Genomic DNA, 25,802 nt, shown 5'->3' with positions numbered 1-25,802 from the left:
TTAACAGAGATATATATCTCAATCATTTCAAATCCATCATTCTGTCTGCGAAACTGCTCCAGGCCTGACAGACTGCTCTCTATGCACTCAATACTCTCAGCTTATTTCCCTGAATGTCAACTAAATTGGACGGATGAGGGAAATATGGCGCTGAAAGAGGAAGGAACTTGGCACAAAAGTCATTCGTAAACTCCAAAGCGGCGATGACTCGTGTCAACCGGTGTCGACTAGGTGCCAGCGGAAGATTCGTGCAGCCGTGCTGATAAACTCTCTAGGACGGGCACCCGGGCCGACGGCCCTCTCTCCATCTCACAAATGTAAAGTTTACATCAGTGCTTGTGCAAAATGATTTTTAACATGTAATGACTGTGGTGTAAATATGCATCTGCATTGTATAAACGATACAAAATGTGTGACTTTTTGATTGACAGAATGTGATTTGGGCCTTGTTGGATGTTAAAACTGTGAGGCAGTGAGAGGGGAACAAAGACAACGTGCCAGTCGGGGCATCAATCAAAGGACTCTAATGTCTTTGTGCTGCAGATCTGATCTTTCCTTATGTTAAAGCTCCCAGTGACAAGGTCATATAGCAATAGTGGTCCAGTGTTCCAAGTGTTAACATTATGCATATTCTCCCCAAAAGCATCTGGTTTTCCACACTGCCACGTTGTCAAGTGTGAACTCCACATTGTATCAGAAAATTGAACGGACCCCATGAAAACCAACCCCACCGTTCACTGCGTGTTTGGAATAAACTATGTCAAATCATATTCTGAACTGAACAGAAAAAAAAACGCCTCTGCATTCTTGTCTTGCGCTCTGAACACAGATGAAAACACTTGCAGTAAGCACATGTTCCCAAAGTTGACTTCTTAGCTGGTTTGTTTTATCCGTGCTGTGACATCAGCGTTCAACCTGAAGCTCTGCGTTATGCTCTATTAAAAAGGCGGTGACTCACAGCGGGGAGAGAGATCCAGCTCTGAGTGACTGACTGTGGACTAACTTATTTTTGGTAGAAAAGGGGGGCTGGTCTTCGGTCAGCTGTCGCGCCTGCACTGCAAAAAATATCCACACCAGCGAGTTATTTAACCTTAATATCAGTCCCAGCCTGATTGTTGACTCTAATGCTGAGCTGGGAGAGTTGACTAAGATGAGACGAGGCTGTCGTTTTAAACATTTGTCGTCTTCTTTAAAGATCTGGTGAGTCTGCAGACTTCTCAGGCGGGTGTCTTTTTGCAGTGTGCGCTCTCTCCAGATCCTCCCAGCACTTTCCCGACACTTGCTCTGTGTCGACTCACGTCTGGGAAATCTCCGGTCCGGTATAAAACCCACCGCCAGGAGGAATTAGTCCGAGGTTCAAGGGAAAAAGGCAGCGTACGCTTCGGAGATTGCGGTTGGGTCGACGGCGACTGACTGCGTAACGGTGATGCGTCTAATCCAAAAGAGATAAAGTTTATTAAAACATTAAATTTGTATTTTTTTTGTATTTTTATTTATTTTATTTTTTTTTAAGAAAAAGTTTCGCTCAGGGTTTCTTGGCACACATACAGGACTTTGCCTAGTGTTAAAGTGAGCGGGACATGGCAGAGGGAGACTTCTACACGTTGGGGAACCGGCAGCGGTTTCCCAGGGACCCGTTTGGAGAGTCGCCGTTCAGAGATCAGTCTCCGTTCAGGGATCAGCTCGCGTCGCGGTTTATAGAGGATGACTTTGGGATGCCGCCTTTCCCCGATGAGCTGGCGATGGACTGGCCGGGCTGGGCTCGGCCGGGTCGGCTCAGCTCGCGCCTCAGCACCTCGCCCTTCAGCAGCGGCTTACGCACGGGCTTCCCCGCGCGTCAGTCCGCGGGAGGCCCCACGGTGTACACCAGCCGGTACGGCGAGCCTTCCTCCCGGAGCTCCCCCATCACCACCGGGGGGGAGCCCTGGAAAGTTTGCGTGAACGTCCACAGCTTCAAACCAGAGGAACTAAACGTCAAAACGAGGGACGGGTTTGTAGAGGTGTCAGGTGAGTTTTTGGACGCCGTGGCAAAGGTCATATCTGAAATATTACCCCCTTTTTCAGGAGAGGGCACTTAACTTTATTATCAAGCTCATGGGAGCGGTAAGAAGCGTTGATTAATATGAGAGATGCCTCCTCAACTTTAGATCTAACAGGTCAGATACACAGAATGTGAGAGTGATGAGTTCAATTTAAGCCATGAAATGCAAGAGAGCACATGTAATAGGGAAAATAGTTTAATGTGCTTGTGATAAACATGACTTTGCAGGGCTGTTGTTGACACCGAGGACACTGAGGTCATGTCCTCAGTATTGCTGCCACATCTAGGACTTAATATCTATAAATTTGATTTGCTCAGATGTATCTCTGACTGGGTGGACTGAAGAACTTAAAACAGCATTTAGACCAGTGCTTAAGGACAGTTCCAAGAAAACAGTTATGCTTCATCAAAATGAACAACTGTAACATTTTACAACCTTTTTTGGTGGTAAACCTTTTCACAGGCTGGCCGGGCTGGGGTCTCGCGGGGGGAATATGCACTCCTGGCATCAATATTTCTAAAACCTGTGTAGAACAAACCTTTTACCGGTTGTAAACAAGACACCAGAAAAGTAAGAGACACATGAAATATGATCAAAAGTAGGAGTCCAAAGCGAGGATCACTACAGATCTCAGTGAAGCAGAGCATACACATCACAATCCTTTACTTTAACCTGGCCAAGAAATATATCAGCTCCTTCACTCTGGCAGCAGACTTGAAGCGGCACAATGAAAAGCCTCGGCGGAGCAACATGGTCTCAGCATTAATCTGATGAGTCTTGATATGGAAGGGCCTCGACAGATTTTGGGGACTGGGACTTGCGCGTTGGCAGGCAGATCCTCGAGCTTAGACACCTGTTTCAGATTCCTGGAGAATCACTCCCACCGTCACCCATGAGCTCGATTTAGATTTAAAGGCAAGGCAAGGCCCGTGACAACAGTCTCTGTTTACAATAAGACAAGGCCGCCCGCTGCCATTAAACACGGGAGGGAATGTTCTGGAAATAGGATCACACTTGCACCCAGCAGTCCTCCTCGTGCAGTTTTTCATCTCTGCTGGTGCCTCGTTTTATCTCAGTGGCTGATTATGGGAGCAAGTTGTAGAAATTGCTTCCTCGTGTCAGTGTTTTCACAAGATAGATGAATTCCAGGGATACCCGGGGCTGAAGGGGGCACAGAGGACAGCAGGCCCCCCAACTCAAGAGTTTTTTATAAACACATTGTTGGTATGCCAGCTGGGTCATTCAATCAGCGCCATGTTGGGCCTGCCTGCCCGCCGCAGTGACTCGACCCCGTTCTATAAGTGTGAGGGGGAGGGAGATACAAGCGTGTTCAAGGTGTTCAGTACATGAACGAACAAATGTTCAACAAGCTTCAGATGGGCTGAGTGTACTCACCATTGTCGTCGCTGACAAATCTGACGAGTGGTGTCATGAAAATGTTTCTTTGCTGGTCAAATTCAATGAATGTCCGGCTTAAAGACTAAAGATCCAAGACTGAAATGAAGAGAGTCAGAATCACTGCTTTAATGTCTCAGCACTCATTTTAAAACATTGTTAAAACAGATTGTTGGCCACTTAGTGGAATAAGCCGTGTTTGTTTATTTCAGGGACAGCACGGGGAAAAAAAAGAAAAAAGACAAAAAAAAAACAACTGTTATGTAGGATGTTAAGCAACAGATGTAGAGAACAAAGTGCATCTAATGGAAGCTAATTTGGTGCCCCAGTCCTTCAAAGGCAACGCTGACATTTTTTTCACCAGACACAGAGCAACATTCGCATATGGATACACACAGAGGCTCTTTACAAGGAGAAAACGACAAACCACTGTTTGTGTTAAAGCCGTTTGTTCACGTAACAGCAGCGTTTTGGGCGCCTGGAAATACAAACTTTTGAAACCAGTTTCCCAAAGTGTAATCTTATGGAGACCCCACCTCACTGTCGCCACCACGGCCCCACTTGACGCATGCGTATTAACGTTTTCAGGTAAATGCTCCTGAAAACCCCATTTCACCGCCCATCCAGGAAAAACGATCCGTTTTCAAGTGCATGTTCGCCATCGTCGTCTTCTTTTTTAATCACCGCTCTGTAGAAGGAAGCAAGTAAATATAAATATTATATATATATATTATATATATATATATATATATATAAAGAGCTGTTGCCCATGAAACCAAAACAATGAGCTGAAAGACGCTAAAATGCTCCGTCGATCGGAGGTGAATGTGATGCAGAGTGATGCAGCATTCCCGGCTCTAGTCGTCGTCATTGTTGTTGTCGTAGTTGTGTCCTACATAGCAGCAGAGGCAGAAAAACATTTTCATAAACTATCCACTGCGATAACATCTCCTCCCAGAACATACAGCATTACACAGAAGATCTGGAATTTGGCACCTCTGTCATAAAAGACTTAACAACAAGGAGAGGCAGCGGCTGGTTGGACTACTCTCTGACCAAACCTCCATCATCCATTCAGACATTTAGATTGCAACTTTAGTCTTACGTCATGAAGGGGTTTGAATGATACTCTCATGACTTCACCGCTGATCTTAGCACATGTCTCTCTGGAGTTGTATTCCCCCCTCAATCTCTGGTGGAGTGCAGCACTTCTGGCAGGCAGAGACATCACCTTGTGGGTATAAGGTAGCGCATAGTAGAGCCGGCTTGTTGGGGGGGGCGCGGGGGGTAGGCCACGCTGCCGGCGATATTTAGCAGCCCCAGAGCAGCTGCTAGCAAGCCTGAGAGATAAAACGGCCATAAACAGAGCCAGGAGTAGAGGGTGGAGGGAGGGGGGGGTTACCAGGCTAAGTTGTTCTCCCAAACATCAGGTCTGAGCGTCTTTCGTCAGGAGAATCACTCTTGGAAGAACAAAATGTAAAGGGTGTTTCTTAATTTCAACATGTTCACTGAAACCCATCCAGAGGTCCCAACGCAAAACCACTGCTGGGATTGAGTAATGGAAAAGTGTGCATGGTTGCTTAACTGTTGCACAACCTTATAAGTTATTTAAGGTTCATGGACTCACTCACTCATCCACTGATGTTTCTTTCGAACAGGGAAGCATGAAGAGAAGCAGGAAGAGGGAGGCATTGTGACAAAGAATTTCACAAAGAAGATACAGTGAGTATCTCATCACTCTCTGAACCTACTCTTTTAGTTTTCCCCAGTGTTTGTCTGCACACTATGGACACTGAGGGCTTCAATTTTCCTCATTTTACTGACCGCAAATGTCTGAATGAATATGTGTTGCTTCTAAAATCAGATTTTTTTTTTATGAGTCACGTATTTGACAAATCCTGGGGAGTTGTTTGTCAGACCCCTTGATCTGATACTTTCAAGTGTCAAAACTGAAAATGATCTGTAACAGCTCTCGGCCAAAATACATGTTTCCAGAGTTTTGATTTTTCACACTGTCAAGTGTAAAATTTAACTGCTGGTACATTGTATTTCCGTAAAGGTGCCCTGTGGAGTTGGCTGATAAACTAAGTTTCTGTCTACGTTCAGGGTTACTCAGCCAAAACCTTGTGCGTGTGTTAGTCTACAAAATGTTTTCTTCATCATAAAACATTTGCCGAAAATGTATAAAGATAGAAACCTGCATTGTTTACATCCATGTTAACTTATTAGCCGTCTCTTCTTTTATTGTTGCTGCTTTACCATCACCCCATTGACAGTGTGAAACTTTTAGCCGGGCTGTGTATCACTTCTGTCTATACGGTAACCGGTGGCCATTTAGCTTAAAGGTCCAGTTTGTTGGTTGTAGCATATTGCAACCAACGGACACCCTAATCCCTTTCAAGCCTGTTGGACAGGGGTGTCCCAAGAAATGCGCACTTGCAGTAGAGGGCTGGCACCCACAGTTGGTGGGGTCAGTTGGGTGGCCTAACCATTGCATCGGGTTAAGGAGACCCTACGGTAACTGCTAAAATGCGAATGGTAACTCCACTACCTCCCTCAACGATTCTTAGTTTCGGGGTATTACACACATGGCAGGAATTTGTCTTCTTATGCCAAACTATGCCACTAAAAGAAGGATGGACAGAAAGACAGAGGACCATTTCCTTATTCAACAACATGGAAGCACGTCGTCCACAGATCTCACTTTAACACGTTTTTGTATAGCTGCTGCGGAGTCATATCGTCTTTGAATGGACAAACGACTCTTCAATCGAAAATTGTTGACTCCACTTACTGCCGCTAGAATCCCGCAGCAGGCACAACATGGAGAAGTGTCGGTGTGTAGCACTGGGCTGCACAGATGTCTTACATATCGTAAACTTATCATCCTGTAGCTCATCCAAGCCAAACAGGCCACAGAAGTTTCCACAACGTGCCCGGCTCCTCGCCTCTGCCCGTTTAATTGGGTGGTGGGAAGACTTCAAACAGCAGCGCTAATCTCTGGTGCGAGTCGCCCGTCTCGCTGGCGCGTCACTCCAGTTCTGCTAATTTCCTGTTGGCTAATTAGTAAGCAGTTGCGCTCATATCACAATCGTTTTAATTGGAAAGCCCCCCCCCCCCCCCCCCCCCCCCCCCCCCGATCAGGCCTGCGCTTCTTGGCTAAGCGGAACCTAAAACCAATGACACACTGAATATATAGAGAGTGGGGGGAGCGATGGTGGAGGGAGGAGGGAGCGGGGGTCATATATAAATAACTGACCTCGATACCCAAATCCTCTGGTTATATGAAAGCGAGAGATAAGCCCAGACGAGTCACAGTTTGTGTGGCTGAGAATGCGTTTTTTTTTTTTTTTATTGAAGCTGCAGCTAATTTTTCATTCTGTTTCTTATGGTAAGATTAGCAACAAACTTTTCTTGTTTTACAGTTTTTAAAAAAGGCAACAAAACGCTTTAAAGATAGCTGGAAACCGTCACACTTGTCGGTTACTAGCACAGTATAAAGAGGAGATAAAGGTTGCACGATGTGAAAACTTCAATCCACCATCCACAAGGACAGTTTAACAGCCTGATGCCCAATCATATATTTTCAACTGGACAGCTGTGAGGTTTTTCAAAATCATTTACTTAAACCAGACAGGAAACTGAAAACTTTGTGTTTTGGACTGCTGGTCGGACAAAACAAGAACTTTTAACAAGTAGCCTTGATATTTATAAACTTATATTGTCTGATATGTGTAGACAACTCCGCTGATTGACCAATAAAATCCTGGCAGGTTATCAATTATGAAGATTAGTTTGCTGTGCTTAGGTGACGGTACGAATGTATGATCAGCCAAATGTTTATTCTCAGAGTGCTTTATTATTATATTATTATATCATTGGATTATTATTACAGATGCACTAGTTTAACATTTTAATGTTGCACATTTAATGAAGTGGAACTTTTACTATTTTACATATATTTTTATAAACTAAGCATGTTTTATATTTAAAATCCTTGTCTGCAAAATAACTAGAAACTTAAAAAGGCTCGTAGAATAATGTAGTGGGGTAAAATGCAATCTTCCCTTTGAATGTGTTACACTCTGAACATTTTAAGTATTTTGAACTTAAACCTACTGTGAGTTCAGTCCTTTTTTAGATGTTTAAGACACATACTGCATGTTTGACCTTCAAGGGAATGCACATGTTTCACTCACTACAGGCAGAGAGGACAGCAGATTAAGGGAGATGCTTCTAAAAGAGTACAGACCCCGGCAGTTAAAGTTAGAAATCATTTATGGAGCACACTGATGATGCAGTGAACAAGTTCTGCCAACCAGGTAGAAATATGTCAGTTATTAACCAAATCTGTTGTTGTCGAACAAGTTCTGAGGGCAAAGGTAGCGTGAAGACCTCGGGTCATGTAGCCCAGCGGCAACACAGCACCTCCCGTCTGTTTGTGCCTTCGCTTTTTGGTTGTTAGTTATTTAAGAATATTTGGCTCTGCCTCTGTTTCCAACCTCACGAGACGCATGATACCACTGTGCCGACTCATGTGCACTGTGTCTGGGTGTGTGGGAAGGAGCACACGGCTACACAGTATGCTTTACGCGCCGCACACACTCCGTGAACACACCCTCACTCACTGTCCGGTCTCACTGTCTTGTCTCTCTCTGCCTCAGTATCTCTTCAGGGGAAAAGCATATTGGACAGCTTTTTGGCAGCTGTACAAAATCAATGTGTGAGATAAAACATGCGCTTGCCAGAAGTAAATAAACTCCCCGAACTGGACAGATAAGGTTTCTGCCCGAGTCCTACGTAATGGGCCGGCTGAGTGATTTGACTTTGTCAGAAAGGGGCAACTTTGCTTCGCTGCAATTGGCTCCTTGAAGGAAGGTGGGGTGGGCGAGATACTGACACATGCGTGGGCCTGCGTGTGTGCCTGGGAGGGAATTGATAAGTGAAAAAACATGAAACATTAATCCTGGCTTACACCAACTTCAAATTCCAGCTTTAAAGTCATTTTCCTCAGTGTATTGGCAGAGTAAACATTGTACTGACCAGGTGATTCAATCATTATTAGCCATGCTAGAGTCATGTGGGTCAGACAGCCCACTTCTTTGGTCCAGATTGAAATATCTCAAAAGCTAATAAACTTCCTGTTCTGGTTCATACGCAAAACCTTGTTTGTGATGTTTCGAGTCAGGTTTTCTTATGCTCCACTGTGAGAGTTGTTAAGAATTTGGCACGGGAGTTAAGCCATCTTTAATTTTCCTTAAATGTAAGGCCTCATTTTACTATATGAGGTCTTAATGAGTGTTCGTCAAACATCCGGGCCTCACCATCTTTAGAGCTTACGCTTCCCCGACACATGCTGCGAGCTCCGCCAGGCCACTAACACAAACTCACGTGTACCTGAGCGCCTTGGAACAGATGAGGACGTTTTCAGGGACCTGTTTCCTGCAGCCTGTCTCTGCGGACATGTTTTATTGGTCTTGTCCTATCTAAAATTGGATTTACTATAAACTGTTGGACTCCATATTTATGTTGCTGTTACACCTACTCTCTGTTTTCTTTGTAATTGCCTTTTATAATAACAGCTCCTATTGCGTCTGTAGTCATTTCCACAATTTTTTGTTTTTTCCCCTGCGTGTCTTCTTCTGCGATCCTCGGTCTGGGGGATGTTGTTGTCGAAGTGAGCCTGCAGAGCTTGCAGAGACGCTTGTGATGTTTGGCTACACAAATAGACCTGACCTTACCTCCATGTCTGTCTGCTCTCTATGAGGTGAAGTTATCAGCCCTCTGTGACTTGTATTTCTCAGCGGAGTGTGACGCCGGTGGAGGGTCCTCTCTAATTAAATGGAGGGTGAATCCGCAGTCTCCTCCTCTGAGCCACTGTAGCCTGATGTTTATATTAACTCCCAAAGACACTTGGCTGCTCGCACAGAAAACCTACAATACCCATATTTGGCCACACAGAGTTCCCTGGATCTCTCTCTCTCTCTGTGTGTGCCTCCACAGCAGGTTCGTGAGGACATTCATTCCAAAAAGGGATGTGTATTGTTTTGAGAATAAAACTTTAAATCTAATTGTTTCTAAAGTGTACATAAAGTTCGATATAAGTAAACCTTAAGCGAACTGCTCGACACTTTGTATCCGCCTGCAAGATTTGGAAGCCAATTATCCCACTCTGCCGTGGAAAATATAACATTTTAAGCATGAGACGTGTCAAAGGCGAGGCAAAGAGAAAAAAAAATGCCAGACACACAATTAGCTGTTGCCTATGACAGAAGTGAGCAGCAGGTTAGGAAGGTATACACCGATGGAACGCATCGACAGACGCACACATTAATTGGAGTCAGACTTTGTTTTGGAGAGCCCACAGCTGGTCCCACCCTGCGTTTTTTTCCTTCCCCCTCCCTCCTCTTTGCTGCAGGTCCGTGGGGTGTTTAATGAAAACCCCCGATGGCTTTTCAGTTCAGCTCCGAAGGTGCGAGATAAAACTGAGCGTTAGCCAAGGAGGACAGGGCGAAACTATTTTTAATAACAGTCAAAATCCTGAGCCGAGTCATTCCGGGAGCGTTAAAATCATCCGACTGCTGGCTGTTTATGGGCACGGACACTGTGTCAATAAACGGAAAATATAAAAAAAACTCCAGCATTTAACAATATCTCACTGCAGCTGTTACGAAGGAAAATGTCACAGAGTCTTGAATGACCTCCAAGCAGGAACTTGAAATGTTCCTCCGGGCTGTTTTCTCCTCACCGCTCTTCTTATTTTGTTCCTCCCACTCGTGCTTTTAAATGTGCTGAGTGCAGATTTTCCACCGAGCAAACTTCTTCTGCTCGTAACATGTAAACCATCCTTGCATAAAAAAGTTACCGTATTCTCACCCCTCTTCTCCTCTGTTTTCACCAGGATCCCGATAGATGTGGACCCCCTGACAGTTTTTGCCTCCCTGTCCCCCGAGGGCGTCCTTATTATCGAAGCCCGGCAGACGCCTCCGTACTACCTGTTCAGCAATGACCCCTCCCAGCCTGGTGACACACTAGAGGTGGAGGCCCAGAAGCCCCAAGAGGCCCCGGTGGTCTAAACTGCCACCTGACAATTAACATTAACAGATCATCCTGCGAAACTGATTACTAGTTTGGTATAAAATGTGTGGCCTTCAGCTTCATGTTGTTAGACACCTGGAATCAAATTGTGTAAAATATGAAAGAAAAGTCCAGTTTGATATCTTTCTGAAAGCTGCACAAGGCAAAATTGAGTCACAGAGTTAAGCAACCGGTTTTCTGAAACTTAAAGATAATTTATAACCGGTTGCCCTCGTTGCAACTCTCCTATCCATCACTTATTATGTATGATTATTGACGTACTTTCTATCAGATGTTTAAACAGAATGTTTTGTTGCATTAAGAGAAAAAAACAGATGTTATTTCTGACCTTTCAGTCACAAACTTGAGAAGGTTTTTTGTTTTTTTTTGTTTTTTCATGGCGTGGAAGGTGATCCGCATGGTCTGAAGAGTCTCTGGAGAGGTTTATGTATATCTTCAGATCAGTAAATGTTCTGAATGTTTTTTTTTTTCATTTTTATAAAAATTAAGGCTGAGCTCTGTGACGACGACAAAACAAGGCAAAATTTTTGGGGTACTGAAGATCAGAGATTTTCAAAAAGCTACAACTTCCGGAACCCCTCGGTGTGTTAACTTGTCTTTTACTGCTTGAATAAAATATAATGGGTGCAGTTTGAGCGTGTGCAAGAGCTGCTGGGCCACAGTGATATCCTCAGTAATCCATGACACTGTGTGAACCTCTCAAGATCAAAATTCATACTTGTATTTATATTACCATGCCATTCATTTAGTGAAACAGTCTTTGCATTAAATGTGTTTAATGTGATTTTTTTTCTTGTGAGAAGTGACGATGTGTCTTTATTAACTTGAGTGCCTTGACTTCCTTCAGTCCACAGTTGTTTATCTTTTGAGTTAATGAATGTCACTTAAACTGACAAGAAACGAAAGTAAGTTACCTTTTGTGGCTTCATTAGAAGGTGAATTGTGTGCATCCACACTGTGTATTGTAAATATACTTCAATATGTGCCAATTCATGAAAAAATACTCATCTGAAGTGTTCCAGGTTTTGCAATATGGTTTGCATCTTTCTTTTCTATTCGGGCGTTCAGATAAGACGGCTGCATGACTGTTGGAGCGGACAGACCGCGCTCATATGCCGAAGACGTTTGTTTCCTGCCTTCCTTTCTGTTGATGTCTTTGTATTGGCTGACGCAATAAAAAATGTCCAGCCAGTCTCTCAGTGTGTCTTAACATCTGTGTCTTTTTTATTGAGAACCGTGCCCCTCACAGGCTGGGTTCCAGGGATCCAGGGAGCCTGTGGTGTTATTGTTGGATAACAGAAGGAATTGGGCAGCAGATTAGCAGAGGGTTTAGTGCTGGGGTTGAGATTGGCGTCGCTGTGCGCTGCAGAACGGCCCGGACGCACGGAGGCAGCGCTGCCAGAGCTTTTGTATGCAAGAGTGCAAAAAAAAAAAAAAAATGGGGCAGTTCCATTGCATGTTGTGTGATGCAAAATAACGTAATCTTCTCTGTGTTTTGGAATCAGGAGGGATGATCAGTTTGAATTAAAAAAAAAGTTTCCAAACTGGAGCCACACTGTGGAAGCAACAAAAGGCCTCCATGGGTTTGGCTGGGCAAAGGCGCCGCTTTGTGTGACGTGCCAGCTCACATAAACTGTTGTGTTTATTGGTATTAGATGATATGTGTGGACTTGACGCTGCCATGGCAACAGCACATTTGGAGTCAGGCCAGTTCCTCCTTGGGCAAGTTACCCGTGTAGAAGTGACTAATGCACAGCTGTGCAAACATATAGTATCTGATTAATGTCAAAACCTCTTAGCTGAAACAGCCTGATAATTAATCTCTTTTTTAATTTTGCAGTCACGTATTTTCAGACGTAGCTGCGAATGTGATGCTCATGAATGTGGTCAGTTTTTCATAAGCCGTTGCAGAAGTCACGTGTAAATCAGTCACAGTTCACTGTAAGATTGGGAGGAAGCGAAGCACGGAGAAATAATGACCAACACCGACACAGTGTTTAACATTTTCACATGCTTTTGCTTTATTGGAGCTCCAAAGACAGCATGGTTATATGGCTATTTTGTCTGCTGGCTAAAATGCATTGGTAGAACTGGTGCAAGGCGAGCTATGCCGACTGTTTGGCTGTTTTTGTCAGTGTGTGGCACGTGCAACATTTTGAGGCTATTTCTGTTTCTACTGCTTAACGTCGGGATGCTGCAGCTGCTGGCTCAGGACCTCGCTAGATGGACTCGTGCCCAGCTCTTGCTCCTCGGGCTGGGTGATCGTCTCAGCAGGCTCCCCCGTGCCTTCCATTACGTGGATCTCTCCATCCCCGGCTGGCTCTTTGTGTTCTGTCTGTTGGGATATGTCTGTGTCTGGGCTTTCTTGACTTTCCAAGGTTTCCTGGTGCTCAGAAGAATCCTGACGACTCTCTGTGCCTTCCCCATCTGCGGGCACTGAGGGGTGGGACTCTCCAGTTGACTTTTCAAGTGTCTCCTCCTCCTGTTCCCTCCCCTCTTCATGCTGCTGAAGCCCAGCTGTGGCGCTGTCAGGGTGGGCCTGGTCTCCATGGACCTCTAGTGGAGACTCTTCTCCTTCATCCCCAGCAGATGGAAAATCTGGAGCCTCTGGTGCTGGATCTGTGTCAGGGGCTTCTTCTGTCTCCTGTTTTTCTCCTGTGGCCTCCATCTCCACCTGCATTTGTGCATAAATATGTTGAAAGTGTCAGCAGGGAAATTGTGTTATGGCAGTTCTGATTAAAGGTTCACTTTCATGCCTTACCTCGTGACTGATTTTTCTATGATGGTCTTTTGGTAAGTGGAAACTCAAGAGGTATATTGAATTGGATGCAATCAGCAGATTTTGTTCAGAATGCGCCTCGAAAATCAGCTTTAATGAACAGTTTGACATTTTGAGAAATTAGCTTTTTTGTTGGGAGATGAAAAGATTGCTGGCACTCATGTATGTGTCTGGTAAATACTGCACAAGGCTAGAGTTGGCAGCGGGTTAGCTTAGCTTAGACGAGGAACAAAGGAAAACAGCTGGCCTGGCTCCCATAATGCACCTCTAAAGCTCACTAATGATAGTGTTGCCTGTGTTTAATCAAAAACAAATATAAAAACCAAAGCAGGGGTTATTTGTTGGAGTTTTCTTGACTGAGAGCAGCCTCCACAACTCCAAGCACACTAAAGAGTTAGAATGTGAAAAATCTAAAATCTGAGCTTCGGAGGTGCTTTGGAGGCAGATCAACCTCAAATACAGTTTGAAGCTACCATGACGTCACCCATTGTTTTGTGGACCTCCATTTTGAAGCTCAAGTTTAGCTTTGTGACCGTCACTATCTGGGTTTTCTGGTGCCAAAAGTGATTGCATTTGGATATTAAGATGGAGCTGGTGAGGATGTTCTGACTGGATCTGACTGAAAACCTGAGGGCATGCTATGGTAGCAGTCTGTCAATCACATGGTAGCCACGCCCAAAGCATACCCTGCTTTATCATCCATGTACCCTCATAAATAAACTCATTGGGAAAGCTGTTTACTCAGGTCATAACTCAAGTGACAATTTTTGTCATTTCCCCATAAGCTTACATAAAAGCTGACTTATTTTTGAAACCAGTGGACTCGCCCCCCTGCAGACTATTTGAAACAACACAGCTTTTTTTTCTGTCCATATTTTGTACAATCAGTGCTTCAGACAGAGTAAGATTAGCTGTTTCCTTGTCTCTCCAGGTGTATATGCTAAGCTAAGCTAACCATCTATGAAGACTTACATTTAGGTACTGGATACATATGTAAATGGTATCGATCTTCACATGTGACTCTCAGCAAAAAAAAAAAGTTAAATAAAAAGCAAATCTACTGTTATTCTAAGGTAAATAAAAGAACAGTGACATCCTGTTGCTTTAACTGTAAATACAAACATGATCACCTTTATGGGAATGATGGTGGCAGCAGGGACTGCTGTTTCAGGAACTGGAGCTTCCACAGACAGGAAACCATCAACAGAGAGTGTAGATGTGATTTTGGTGGCATCAACCTCAGCTGGGAGCCTGAAAAAAAAATAAATAAAAAAATAGAACATTGTCTATAATGTCTCTACATGCAAAGTGCCTGTGTTTTCTAATACTGAAGTTGACGTACATAATATCCAATTTTTCAGCTCAGTGAGCATTTTAGAGATCAGATACTGTCAAGAGAGAAAAAAAAAACACACCTTCAGTGCTGCGTTCTTTGCAGCCGAGTGGTGTTTATAAAAGCTTAAACTGTGCATATTTCACCATCTGCAGGTACTATCAGCGTTTACTTTGCATACCTGTATTTCCTTGTGAAACATCTGGCGATAAATCCGTGCTCGTCTGGCCTCTCCTCGTGCTTCCCTGGGGATGGATTTGCCGTTTACGTGTAAGAATTGTGAGGACACACAGAGGAATCAGGCAAGAGAGAGAAACCACTCAACACAGAAATTAATTTCTCCCTCAGAGCTGTGACTTCCCTGAGCACATTATTTAAGCAGCTTTCTAATTCTGTTACATTCAGCTTCCTTTCCATCCTCTTTTTTTTTTTTTTTTTGAGGGGTTTATTCTGTGAACTGTGAGAGGAAAAGTCTATTTAGATAACTGTGTCACACTTTTGAGATGATAATATTAGATAGATAATAATATTAATACTTCATTAGGAGCAGAAGCTACCCTGTGTGAAAAACTAATTAGCAACGTGCAATAAAGTGAACTTTCTGAGCTGTTTAATTAACAGAACTGTACGCCGATGTGCTGTACCTCCAACCTCCAGGAATCCGTCTCTGACGCTGAGAGAGATCTCTGAGGGGGAGAAGTGAGCCACGTCCAGGCTGACCCTCCACTTGTACTGCTCCTTGCTAATCTTCTGGCTGGGATGATGCATCGACCCAGAGATGTAGGGCACAAACAGCGGAGGGGGGGTGTACCCCGGCCAGGAGCAGGCTGCCAAGCTCCTCTGGAGCCCTTCCACATCCACCCACCGAGGGTCCCACGGCTCCAGGAAAGGCGGCAGGCCAACATCCTGATTGAAAAGCCGGCTGGATTGCCACCATTTTCTCAGGGGGTACCAGGGGACACCCCTGCTGTGCTCGCCACATGACGGCTCTGTTTTGGCCTGCTCGCTCATGTTTCAAGAAGCAAAATGAGACAGACAACACAACCTGGGGAGAAGATGACAGACGACGGCCCCTCTCTCTGATGACCGTAACTTCTGGACTCTCGCTGTTGAGTCAGTGAAATTTCAGCAATTAAAAATCCGCTTAATGAGTGAGGGAATGTTAGAGGGAAGATTTGCCACAGCCAAAGGTGGTGAGATGGTGAAAGCTCAGAGGAGCTTTATATATTGCTCCCGTCTGTTTACGCACTTATTAAGCAGTCATGCCAGTCCCATGAGAAGGGTGTGTGGGCATGGGGTGATAGGTGCGGAAGGGAGGTCGTTACCTCTCGCTGGCCCGTAGAAGGTGGCAGACTAATTAGTTGTATTTATAACTTTTGAGGGCACGATGGCAAATAGCGAGCAGTTGGCCGAGGCTGGCTTGTGTTTGAACCATTGCATGTGTTGCCTGAGGCCGTTTCCTCTCACATCCCAGTGAATTCTATCGGTGGTGACTGGGCTCCTCATCCTGTCATGAGCCAGTGACGGTGTCTGTTCCCCCTCCAAGGACACACCGCGGCAGCAGTTCGTCTGGAGCATGAAACACCTCTCCTCGAGACCCGAGAAGGACACAAAACGCTTTTTTTTTCTTTTTCTTTTTCTTTTTTCGTTATCTGAAACATTTCAGGGGCATGTGTGTGTGCACTGAGTGTACAAAGCTCACTTCCACTCCATTTCTCTTTGGCTCCGCAGTTTCAACAGGATTATTATTGTTCCCTCTTTTATCAAGTGTGACAGACTTGTCAGCGCTTCATTTTTAGAGCCGTGTTGCCCTGAGATCTCGGCATACCGTCCACTGGAGCACAAAACAGATTGAGCAGATGTTTCTGACACGTTGCGTGATGCCTCATCCGCAGATTCTGTCTGTAGGATATGATGTGAGAGGTTAAATTGGGATTCTCTGCTGCTGCTGCTGCTGCTACTGCTGGAGTCGCCTAAAAAACTAGCTCCTCTATTTTAGCCATCAGTATAAAGACTGCCATCCTGTTCACAGGAAAGGTGCATATTAACCATGGCACACCAAAATGTACACGCTTCACTGTGATACTAGTTGAGATGGCTAGAGCAGAAAAAAACAATGGCTTTAAATAAGATGATGAATTACTTTTTTCTTGATGGAAATGATTTCACCCATTTCCACATGTAAAGTAAATGAGGCCATTGCTTGGGGTTGCTCGCCATGCACGAGCAGGTTTTCCATTAGGGTGACCAGGTGATCAGCATTTCTGTCCCTTGTCCCATGTCCCACATATGGAGATGATGCCCCACATTTTCACTGGCTATAGTTTTCAATGTCAAACTGCTGCAGGACAGACGCTTTGACGAGCTTTCCTAAAATCTGGCCTTCATTCAACTGTTGTAAAAACAGGGAGGGCTGTCATCAGATAGATGTGTTTTTCTTATGTGTCCACAAATGTGGGTAGAAGCTCAGGTTAACCTATCACTGTGTTTGCTTCCAAAGCAACATCCCATGAGATCTAGGCTAAGACTGGTAACAGAAGCTGAAATGGCTAACATTTATTACACTGCGCGGCACCCAAATTAATACAGATCAGCAGACTGTGTTAGTGCTAGTCATTTGTTTTTGGAGATTGCAAAAAAAACAAAAAACAAAGAAAATCGTATGATGACTCATTCAGCATGGTACTGAATCAGCTAAAGGGCAAAACACATGTTAGAAGCTGAGGGGCGGAATAGAAATGTTCCTTTTTTCAAAGTTAACTGCTCATGACTTGAACATCTTAGAGTACCTCTCAGCATCGATCCCACAGTGTCTCACACTGTGGGATCGATGCCGTCTCACTTCTGGTTTTTTGGGATCTGGTCACCACAGTTTCCAGCTGAAACACCAGCAGCCGACCTCACTGATTAGTTCCTCTTCTCTGCCTGGTAATTAGCGGCAGAGGGATCGAGTCAATCCAGCTCAACAGAGTAAACTCATTACTTTGTGTTTTCCATCACTTTTTATAGATAGTCAGTCAGGAGGTGATTAGAGTGTAATCTTTGCAATTAGCAGGTTGAGAGTCTTCCGGGTTGATCTTTAATGGTACTGAAGAGACGGAGCGTGAAATGGTAGGTTAATGGGCTGAGGGGAAATGAATATTGATTCTGCAACATTATCTTGATTTATTAATTTGGATGGATAGCATGCAGTCCCACACAGAGCCTTGACTTTGACAAAACCCACTATTACAAAAGCTTTAGCTCACTTCAGCCAACATCAACAAAGTCAGAAACATTCTGAGCATGATTGATGGTTTCATAACATTTATTATCGCAGTAGTTTGTGATTTAATACTGAAGTGGACAAGTGCAGGCTGAGTTTGAGACCAGAGGTTTATATCCTCCCTGAAGCTTGCATTCGGAACCACAGGAAGATCTTTGGGTGTCTGTGACTGAAGTTGAAAAGATGTCTACAAGACATTGATTCAAAAAACGCACTTTTGTGATGCAAATAAATATGGAGTAGACTGGATTTATTTTTGGGAGGGTTTTCATACATCGCTGCACACAGGACTGTTACTGTGTTAATACTTTTGGCCGCATCGTGACACTTTCACTTCCTTGTGGGCGGAGCTTCATTCGCCGTTGCCATGGGAAACGGAGGTCGGAGGGCAAAAACGCGTTGAGCCGAAGTTTGGCGTCTTTGTAGAGGTGTTTTAACTCTTAATAACACCGTCTGTACACTCCGGTGATGTGTCACTGCTTCACTAAGACTTAAGTCGCCTTCGTAATTCACGTACTCATCATGGCTAGTAGAAACTCTGCGCTGTATCCGCGTCATTTGGGTGCAGCTCGGTTCGTGCCGAGCCGCGGAGGACACACCGGCTCCCGGGAGAATCATGACCGAAGAGGGCTGCAGCTGAGCCGGCAGCGCTGCCTGGCGGCGCCGCCTCCCCGGAGACCGAGTGAAATACCCAGACGGCCCTCACATCTGGAAACCAAATCAGTCACCCTGGAGAAAACGGGACAACAAGTGGGAACGGTAATTCAGAATTTTCTACACAGTCAAATCCAGAATACAGTTCGGTGTGTTTGTTGTCTGTGTGTTTGAAGATCAAGAAGAGACTTTTTACAATGTCTTCTCTCTGGTTTCCTCTCCGCCGTAAACACATCACCACCAAATCATTTGATGCCTTGATTCAGTATGAACTTCAAAGATGGCGGGCAGTTCATTCATCTCACACCGAATAAAAAAAGCCCATTGAAAGAACTCAAACTCTCTTTTTCTGCTTTCTTTTTTATTTATATATTTTTCAATTTTTCTGATTCATCCCATCCTATCTGGAGGATGCTGAAGATCAGACAGTCTTCATGGGCCCTCCTGCTTCCCCTCCCTTGAACTGCTAATGCCCCTCTCAGCTGATATTTTCATATCTTTCTGTGTGAGTGTGTGTCATCAGTAACCCCAGATGCTCCCCCCCAGGGCGACTCAGTCCCATCCAGGACTGGTCACTTCATCCACTGTGAATGGACCCTGACCTTCCTCTGCACTCGAGCACATCAGGTGTGTCGCAAATCAGATTTTCCAGCCCAGATGAAATCAATTTCGGACTTGCAGTCAAAGGATGGGAAACACACCCATGACCCAGTTTACCTCACCAGTCCTCGGTGCGAATTTGAGTTGGAGGATCTTCAGAGATAGTTCTGATGGCCTGGTGGGCTCTGCAGAGGCAGTTTTCCTAATCAGCCACACAGATGCTGTGTCTGATCCCCCCCCAAGCCTGTTCCCCCGCTAACAAATGCATTTGAAGTAAGACGCTGCCATTTGTAAGATGATTACAGTCACCTATGCTCAGGGGAGGGCTCAGCACAGGCCAGTCACAGCGAATCACAAGGCTTCAAACAGCCCGCCACGAATCCACGGGATATTAGCAGCTAATGCATCAAGGGGGATGAAGTGTCAAACGGCTGGTTTGTCCCCGTGGACACTGCATTCATCATAGTTATTGTGAGGCTGGCTCAGTTGTCCAGACGGGCTGGCTTGGCCGGCGAATAGAGAGAGACGTGCTACATATCAAAAGTGACACATCAGAATGGAGTGGCTTATCTATGGAAATGTATTTTCGTGAAGCCATTTTACAAGTTACTGCAGTCGGCAACGAGTCGGGAATAACGCAGAGCCACACTTGAACCTCGATGTGACATAAAACGACGCTATTGGTTGAAGAAATTCATGCGCTGAATTGGTTTAGCCATGCCTGTTGCCAATCCATTGTCTCTATGACTACAGTGAACAAGAATAGTCCCATGTACACTGTAAATCACCAAGGAGGGAAAACAAGGCAATCTCCTCTTCTGCAGTTTCCAGCTGTATGTTATTGCATTTACAATGCTTTTGATTCAGCTCTCTATGGTGCTGTTAAGACAAATGCAATACTAACAACAGTGTTTGGTATGAGAGTGTGTGTGTGTGTGTTGCTCACAGGGGTCGATGGAAATACACAGGCAGAGACCATGTTCGAGACCGCTTCTAAAAGACACTTTTCCATTAAAAGTGTGTGTGTGTTGAGGCACGCACACCACTGTGTGATCAATATGTGCACGTACAGTATTCATGCGCTGAGGTATCTATTCCCTGTGTCCACTGAAGTAGCAGGAAGGCAACAACAACCGTGTCCCGGTTTGACTCGAATGAGATTTGCAGCAAATGAGCTCATCCATCAGCAGACGCGTGTGGGGACAAGGGGGATGATGAGGAGAAGGAGGGTGAGGAGGAAGATGAAGAGAGACGGTGGGGCGGAGCAGGGGCAGGGCTGCTCAGAGAGGAGCCTCGCAGTGAAATATGACGGCCTTGGCATTTCCATGCTCTCCTGCACGTTCTCTTGTCCTTTTTGGATGCTGCGGCTTGAAGACTTGAGCTCAGCTTGGTCCTTGCTCGTAGCTCTGCCAAAATTTTAAACAAGTTCTGACATTTAGGGGCGAGGCTTTTTTAAACTACGCTAACCATCGACTATTCAGCATGTACTCTCTGAAACTTACCACACAGTTTTTTTCTCCAGCTTTAAGATTGGAACAATGATCCCGTCTTTCAGTTTGTCTCAACTCTTCATTGAAGATATGTTTACACATTTTGAGAATATTAAATGAAGTTCCATGAGTTTGTATTTAGCTGTACAGCATAACTTTGTACCAACTGACCTACCTCGGAGAAAGTTTCACAGGTCAGTTTTGCATGATTATAACAGCCTCTGAACGGGTGATTGGCAACAGGGCTTAAGGGTGCGACGGTTTTGGTTGCGAATGCACCCAGAAATCTCTCAAGCACAATTTAACGTTTTCATTGACTGCACTGGTGCACTTGAGATTTACCAGTTCTGACTCTTTAGTTTTTTGTTTTTTTAAAATAGATATAGCCAATATAAGTAATTTCTAACAAACACCATCTCTGTATAAATAATAAAGTTGGGCTCACCAGTCCAACCAGAGTAAAAAACACAGTCTGGAGCTGTGTAAGCAACACAATGTGGTTTCTGGACCTGAGGGAGACTCTGGTGTGGCAGCCTGAACAAAATGAAGTAGTCAGAAGATGGGAGGAATAGATCATGTTTGGTTTGTTTTTTTAATCACTGATCTGTTGTCAGAGTTTGAGCGGTGGCTTGATTAAAATTTGTGCAAGCTGGTGTGAGGATGGAAGAAACACTCTCTTGAATGGAATTAGTCTTGGTGATGGTGCAAATACAGAACCATTTCAATTAACCTTGGCCATACTTTTGATTGGGTGCACTAACTTTTTCCCTTGGAGGGCCAAAACTGAAAGTTAGTAGTGGGCCAAGAGCAGATGGCTATTATATTGTTAAGATCCAAAATGATACTAGGATCCCATGTTCGTTTAATTGTCTTAAATTAGATTTTTTGGTAGAAACATCTGGCAGGTCAAAATAAACTTTACAAAATGTGGGTTTTTTTTTTTTTTTTTTACTGTTTTTACATCTTATTCCTTGTCTTAAGATACCAATTCTGAATATAAAAAGTACTTACTAATATGCAGCCCAAGTTAATGCCCCTTTGCCTCCTGCTGAAACAATCTATTCATAGATGGCCACAGATGACCCACCAACAGTCAGCCAGTCCATTAACAGCATCCGTCCAGATTCCACAGCAGAGGCACGTTGTGACTGTTAATCGTTAGGCCCACATTTATACTCCTCTCACACCATGTTATCAATTTATACTGTAGAAAACATCAGTTTATCTTGCATGAGGAGGTTTGTTTTTTTTTTTTTTTTTTTTTTTACTCAATGCAGTTAATTACATAGAGATTAATTGCCAGATTATCTGTCACTTCCATAAGCGATGTCATATTAGAGACACAATTTTGATTCTTGGCCAGGTGCCCAGTCCACCTCGTCAGAGGTCACACGGGGATGTGACAGAGTATTTCATGGGTGAAGAAGTGCTCTGAAGACAAAAAAGATAATAGGTGCTCATCCTTTTTGTTTTAACGTCTTTGTTTTCATGCACTTTCCCTGCAGAGTTTGCCAGTTTGCTGTACCCAGGCTGGAAAAAGAGCAGATATCATTTCCCTGAGGAAGCATCTGGGCCACGCCAGGTGAGAATTACGTCTGTGGGTGTTCAGCAAATATGGAAAGAGTGAATCCTTCCTGTTTTTATAAATATGTTGTGTTTAATTGCTATTTCCTCAGACACAGATGAGAGCTCCAGTGTCACCTATGTATGGAAAAAGTCACATTTAACAATAACATCGCTCATGAAAAAAAGGGAAAACTGCAACTGTTTGCTCACTGCAGGTATGCTCAGCTTTCAGTGATTCTGTGTCCTGCAGGCGGTGGAGTCCTGGCACCGAAAAAGCTGTGGCATTTGGTTCGGTGTGTGCGCGTTTGTGTGTGATTGGGTGTGTGTGTATGCGTGCGTGCATGCGTGTGCAACCCCCTAACCCCACCACAGGGTGTAGAGACAACATCCTCCGGGGGCAGCCAAGGGTACTTCCAACCGGCTGACATTTCTGACAGCCTCTGATAGAGCCCAGAGTGTTGAATTATTCATACAGGTGTTATGGGGAAAGGTTGCCATTTTCACAGGAAAAACTAACCCCCACATGAATTGTGGCTGTTTATCCCTGCAAGTGAATACAGTAGTAATGATTTGGGGCTGTGGTGCCTTTCAGGCCAAATGGCAGCCTATTCTCTGTCAGCTCGCATGTCAAAAGCTCATACATCTCACCGCTTCTCCGGCCAGAGCAAACCTCTTAGACTTAATCAGCCTGGTATTGTTTTTCAGCTTTTCGGCTTCCACTTTTGACATGTCGTGGTTTGTTTTTCAGCAATACGTAACTTAATAATTGATGTTTTAATGGAAAGATGAACCCTTACCATTACCTCCTCTTGCCACTGATGTCACACCAAAGGGTCCATTCACAAAAATCACAATGAAATATATTCTGCTTTTGTATCTCCTGTCTTATCTGGCCATGCTGATAGTTTTGTATTTATTTATCTAGATTTCAAGGTTATTTCTAGTGATAATTCTGCTTCCTCCCCAGTGCAATGGGAATAAAAAGGTTTTCTATTGTTTTTGCTCATGACAGACAAAAATGTCAACTGAAAAACTGAAAACAGACACATTATTTGACTGAAACAATGTTTCAGTAAACAACAATGTTTCAGTAAACAATTTTACTGTGGATAATCTAAACAACACTTACTGAAGTAATAGTTTGGCATTTTGTTTTGTTTTTTTCTTGCTGTGAATGAGGCAAAAAGATTGATGCCACTCTAATGTTTGCTCATTAAGCATGAAGCTAGAGACAGGAGCTGGTTAGCCAGGACAGGAAGCAGCCAAGAGATAGTGAGAGCACGTAACTCCCTTTATGCCACATCTTGTAATGTCTGTGTATTTAATTTCTGTTTGTGTACTGATGAAACAAAGGCAGTTTAACATGTTAAATCATGAGTTGATTATTTTTGCATAAAATGTCTTAGATCTATCCGCTGCAATCTACCGTGAACCAGTAACAGCACAGAAGGAGAGTGTGTGTGTGTGTGTCTGCTTTTAAAATCAGGTGAATTCTCCCTCTTATTGCCCCTCTACTTTCCATAATATCTCCATGACGTCAATGTTATAGAAACGCGACATAATCACTAAGGGGATCACCTCAGCAGATCACTGCTGCAATCATGCCAATGAAACAGGAGCAAAGATGATCCCAAAAGTTAAAAAGTAATCTCAGTGCTCTCCTCCCTTCAGAGCAGAATCCAATGTGACTGTTGATTCCTCAGGTCTGGCTAATCCTCCAACACTTTAGTCGGCTCTGAGCACCCATCAAACCACTCTTTTTTTAATTTTGATAGGGACCCTTGTAGTGGAAATTACACATTGCATGTTTAACTTGACAGAGACCAAGTCTTTCTACCTGTTCCAGTTTTTTAAGCAGAGCTACGATATTCGCCTCCTGGCTTCATCTCTTAAGTATCAGTCTTCTCACGTACCTCCTGTCCATTAAGCAAAAAAATTGCATTTTAAAACGTATAATTATTCAAAAGTATGCGCTAAAGAACACATTGTCTCTGTGAAAACAGCTGGCAGTGAGGTTTGTGTGTTATCCACATTGTTTCTGGTAAAACATAATGCTGTTAAGTTTTATATACATATTTTTTCCATGGTTCACGCAGCAGAGTCACACTTAAGCAGTCTGTGTCTGCAGTCACACTAGAGTCTGTGTGATGCAAATATCGTCTTTAGAGGATGTTCTCGTCGGCCCTGTGCAGACATTAACGTATCTCAGAATTGTTGTATGGCTGCTTCACTACAAGGGCATCAACTGCACAAGCTCTGTAAGGTCAAAAATGAATGCTTAATTTAAAGACAGGCTGCATCAAGAGGTTTGTTGCCATCCACGTCCCTACAATTTACCTTTTACGCTAAGTACAACAGACACACTCTAAGCGCAACTGTGTGTGTGTGTGTGTGTGTGTGTGTGTACAGTTAAAGTTATCAGATCTGCTCAAATACATTAAGGTCAGCAGTTCAACCATCAGTCAGTTACATAACCATGATGTGAAATTGATTGCAAACAAAGCTTCGAGAACAGAATGATTCGAGCACAGCCTCCGGACAGTCTGATAGAGAAAATAATGTATAATCATGAACATCTTAATAAGAGGAGAGTAAAGCTTTGATTAAAGTTAGACTTCGGGAAAAAAAGATCAGAATTCTCAGATAAAAGCACAAAAATATCAGGATAATTGGATGATAACATTACATAATGTGGAATAATGTATTTCAAACAGGCCTAATCCTCTGGGGGGGCAGGATTTGTCACACAAAGCTGTAATAATTGTCTCTTTTTCTTCCATTTAAAGATTAGATGGAAATTAGGACACAAAATTAAATGCATTCACTTGAATTTGATTGGTTCGTGCACCACGGCAGCCATGTTATTTACAGCATGTTAATATAAGGTTGTTTTTTTTAAATCTTAGCACAGATATCATAGGTTTTACAATACCTCCATACCCGGAGTACACGGTCACCCACATCTGTCACAATATGAGGCCTAACTGTGATGCTCCCAGAAATTATCTGGTGTGTAGATACCATGTCAGCCCAGTTTGGTTCTTGTATTTCCTGTTGTTTCCTTCCTGTTTTGTCTCAGTAGACACTACAAAGCCCAGTCAATGTTTTGGCTCTTACCCTCGTCTGTGGTGCTCTGTCATTTTTGACTGCGCCAGCTTGTGTTGTTGCAGTCGGCTGTTTGTCTCTGGCGATGTTGACATGAAACATCCCATGCTGTCTGGTGAGTCCTGTTTCCCATCACGCTGTATGTGACAGATAATACTTCCCAAGTAGCATTCTTCTGCTGGATGTATAATTACGATTTAATTAAGGAATGTGTTTGAACTCATTTACGTCGTGTTGCAACGCCCTGTGGATCACACCCTACAAATTTCCCCACGCTAATGGCTTTAATCAGAGCTGGTGCGTTAAAAAAAAAAAAAAAAAATCAAGTACAGAATTTTTTATGATGCTGAGAGAGTCGAGCAGATGAGTGGATTCAGAACATACATCTTAGTTGGTGAATTCACAGTAAAGATTTCTCACCTACCGCAAACCGTATCTCTTTTGTTGCCAAGCAACAAGCTGCCACCCAAGGGCT

General features: G+C 43.9%; 3 protein-coding genes across 6 annotated transcripts in view; 2 read left to right on the top strand and 1 right to left on the bottom strand.

The window, feature by feature from the left end:
- Nucleotides 1-1,251: 1,251 nt before the first annotated feature.
- hspb8 (heat shock protein b8) lies at nucleotides 1,252-11,734 on the top strand. The gene is made up of 3 exons (XM_037099297.1): nucleotides 1,252-2,007; nucleotides 5,096-5,159; nucleotides 10,339-11,734. Exons 1-3 carry the CDS (start codon nucleotides 1,581-1,583, stop codon nucleotides 10,511-10,513), a joined length of 666 nt encoding a protein of 221 aa, XP_036955192.1. The 5' UTR covers nucleotides 1,252-1,580; the 3' UTR covers nucleotides 10,514-11,734.
- Nucleotides 11,735-12,532: 798 nt separating this feature from the next.
- si:dkey-1k23.3 (heat shock protein beta-1) lies at nucleotides 12,533-16,332 on the bottom strand. Its single transcript, XM_037098456.1, has 4 exons — nucleotides 15,292-16,332; nucleotides 14,829-14,892; nucleotides 14,445-14,565; nucleotides 12,533-13,209 (listed from the first exon to the last, which is right to left on the bottom strand). Exons 1-4 carry the CDS (start codon nucleotides 15,656-15,658, stop codon nucleotides 12,709-12,711), a joined length of 1,053 nt encoding a protein of 350 aa, XP_036954351.1. The 5' UTR covers nucleotides 15,659-16,332; the 3' UTR covers nucleotides 12,533-12,708.
- A 1,876-nt stretch (nucleotides 16,333-18,208) lies between these two features.
- The window catches only part of znrf3 (zinc and ring finger 3), a 130,617-nt gene continuing 123,023 nt past the window's right edge, over nucleotides 18,209-25,802 (top strand). For 2 of the 4 annotated variants that reach the window (XM_037097381.1, XM_037097380.1), the window contains exons 1-2: nucleotides 18,209-18,671; nucleotides 22,162-22,238. In XM_037097381.1, coding sequence (XP_036953276.1) covers nucleotides 18,435-18,671; nucleotides 22,162-22,238 — 314 coding nt within the window. In that variant the 5' untranslated portion in view covers nucleotides 18,209-18,434. Of the gene's footprint in view, nucleotides 18,672-22,161; nucleotides 22,239-22,343; nucleotides 22,438-25,802 lie in introns of those variants that run through there. The other 2 variants (XM_037097382.1, XM_037097383.1) reach the window with 2 other exon arrangements.

The sequence above is a fragment of the Acanthopagrus latus genome, chromosome 5, assembly GCF_904848185.1.
Source record: "Acanthopagrus latus isolate v.2019 chromosome 5, fAcaLat1.1, whole genome shotgun sequence".
NCBI classification, from domain to species: Eukaryota; Metazoa; Chordata; class Actinopteri; order Spariformes; family Sparidae; genus Acanthopagrus; species Acanthopagrus latus.
Note: the sequence above shows the minus strand (reverse complement) of the source record. Positions and strands in the feature narration are given on the sequence as shown.

Excerpts from the sequence above, each read along its gene's own strand:
- si:dkey-1k23.3 (XM_037098456.1), bottom strand. The coding sequence starts at position 15,658 with ATGAGCGAGCAGGCCAAAACAGAGCCGTCATGTGGCGAGCACAGCAGG. Across the intron at positions 14,566-14,828 it reads TGTTTCACAAGGAAATACAG|GCTCCCAGCTGAGGTTGATG; the intron begins GTATGCAAAGTA and ends TTTTTTTTTCAG. Across the intron at positions 13,210-14,444 it reads CCACCATCATTCCCATAAAG|GTGGAGATGGAGGCCACAGG; the intron begins GTGATCATGTTT and ends GCACAAATGCAG.
- hspb8 (XM_037099297.1), top strand. The coding sequence starts at position 1,581 with ATGGCAGAGGGAGACTTCTACACGTTGGGGAACCGGCAGCGGTTTCCC. Across the intron at positions 2,008-5,095 it reads CGGGTTTGTAGAGGTGTCAG|GGAAGCATGAAGAGAAGCAG; the intron begins GTGAGTTTTTGG and ends TCTTTCGAACAG. Across the intron at positions 5,160-10,338 it reads AATTTCACAAAGAAGATACA|GATCCCGATAGATGTGGACC; the intron begins GTGAGTATCTCA and ends TGTTTTCACCAG.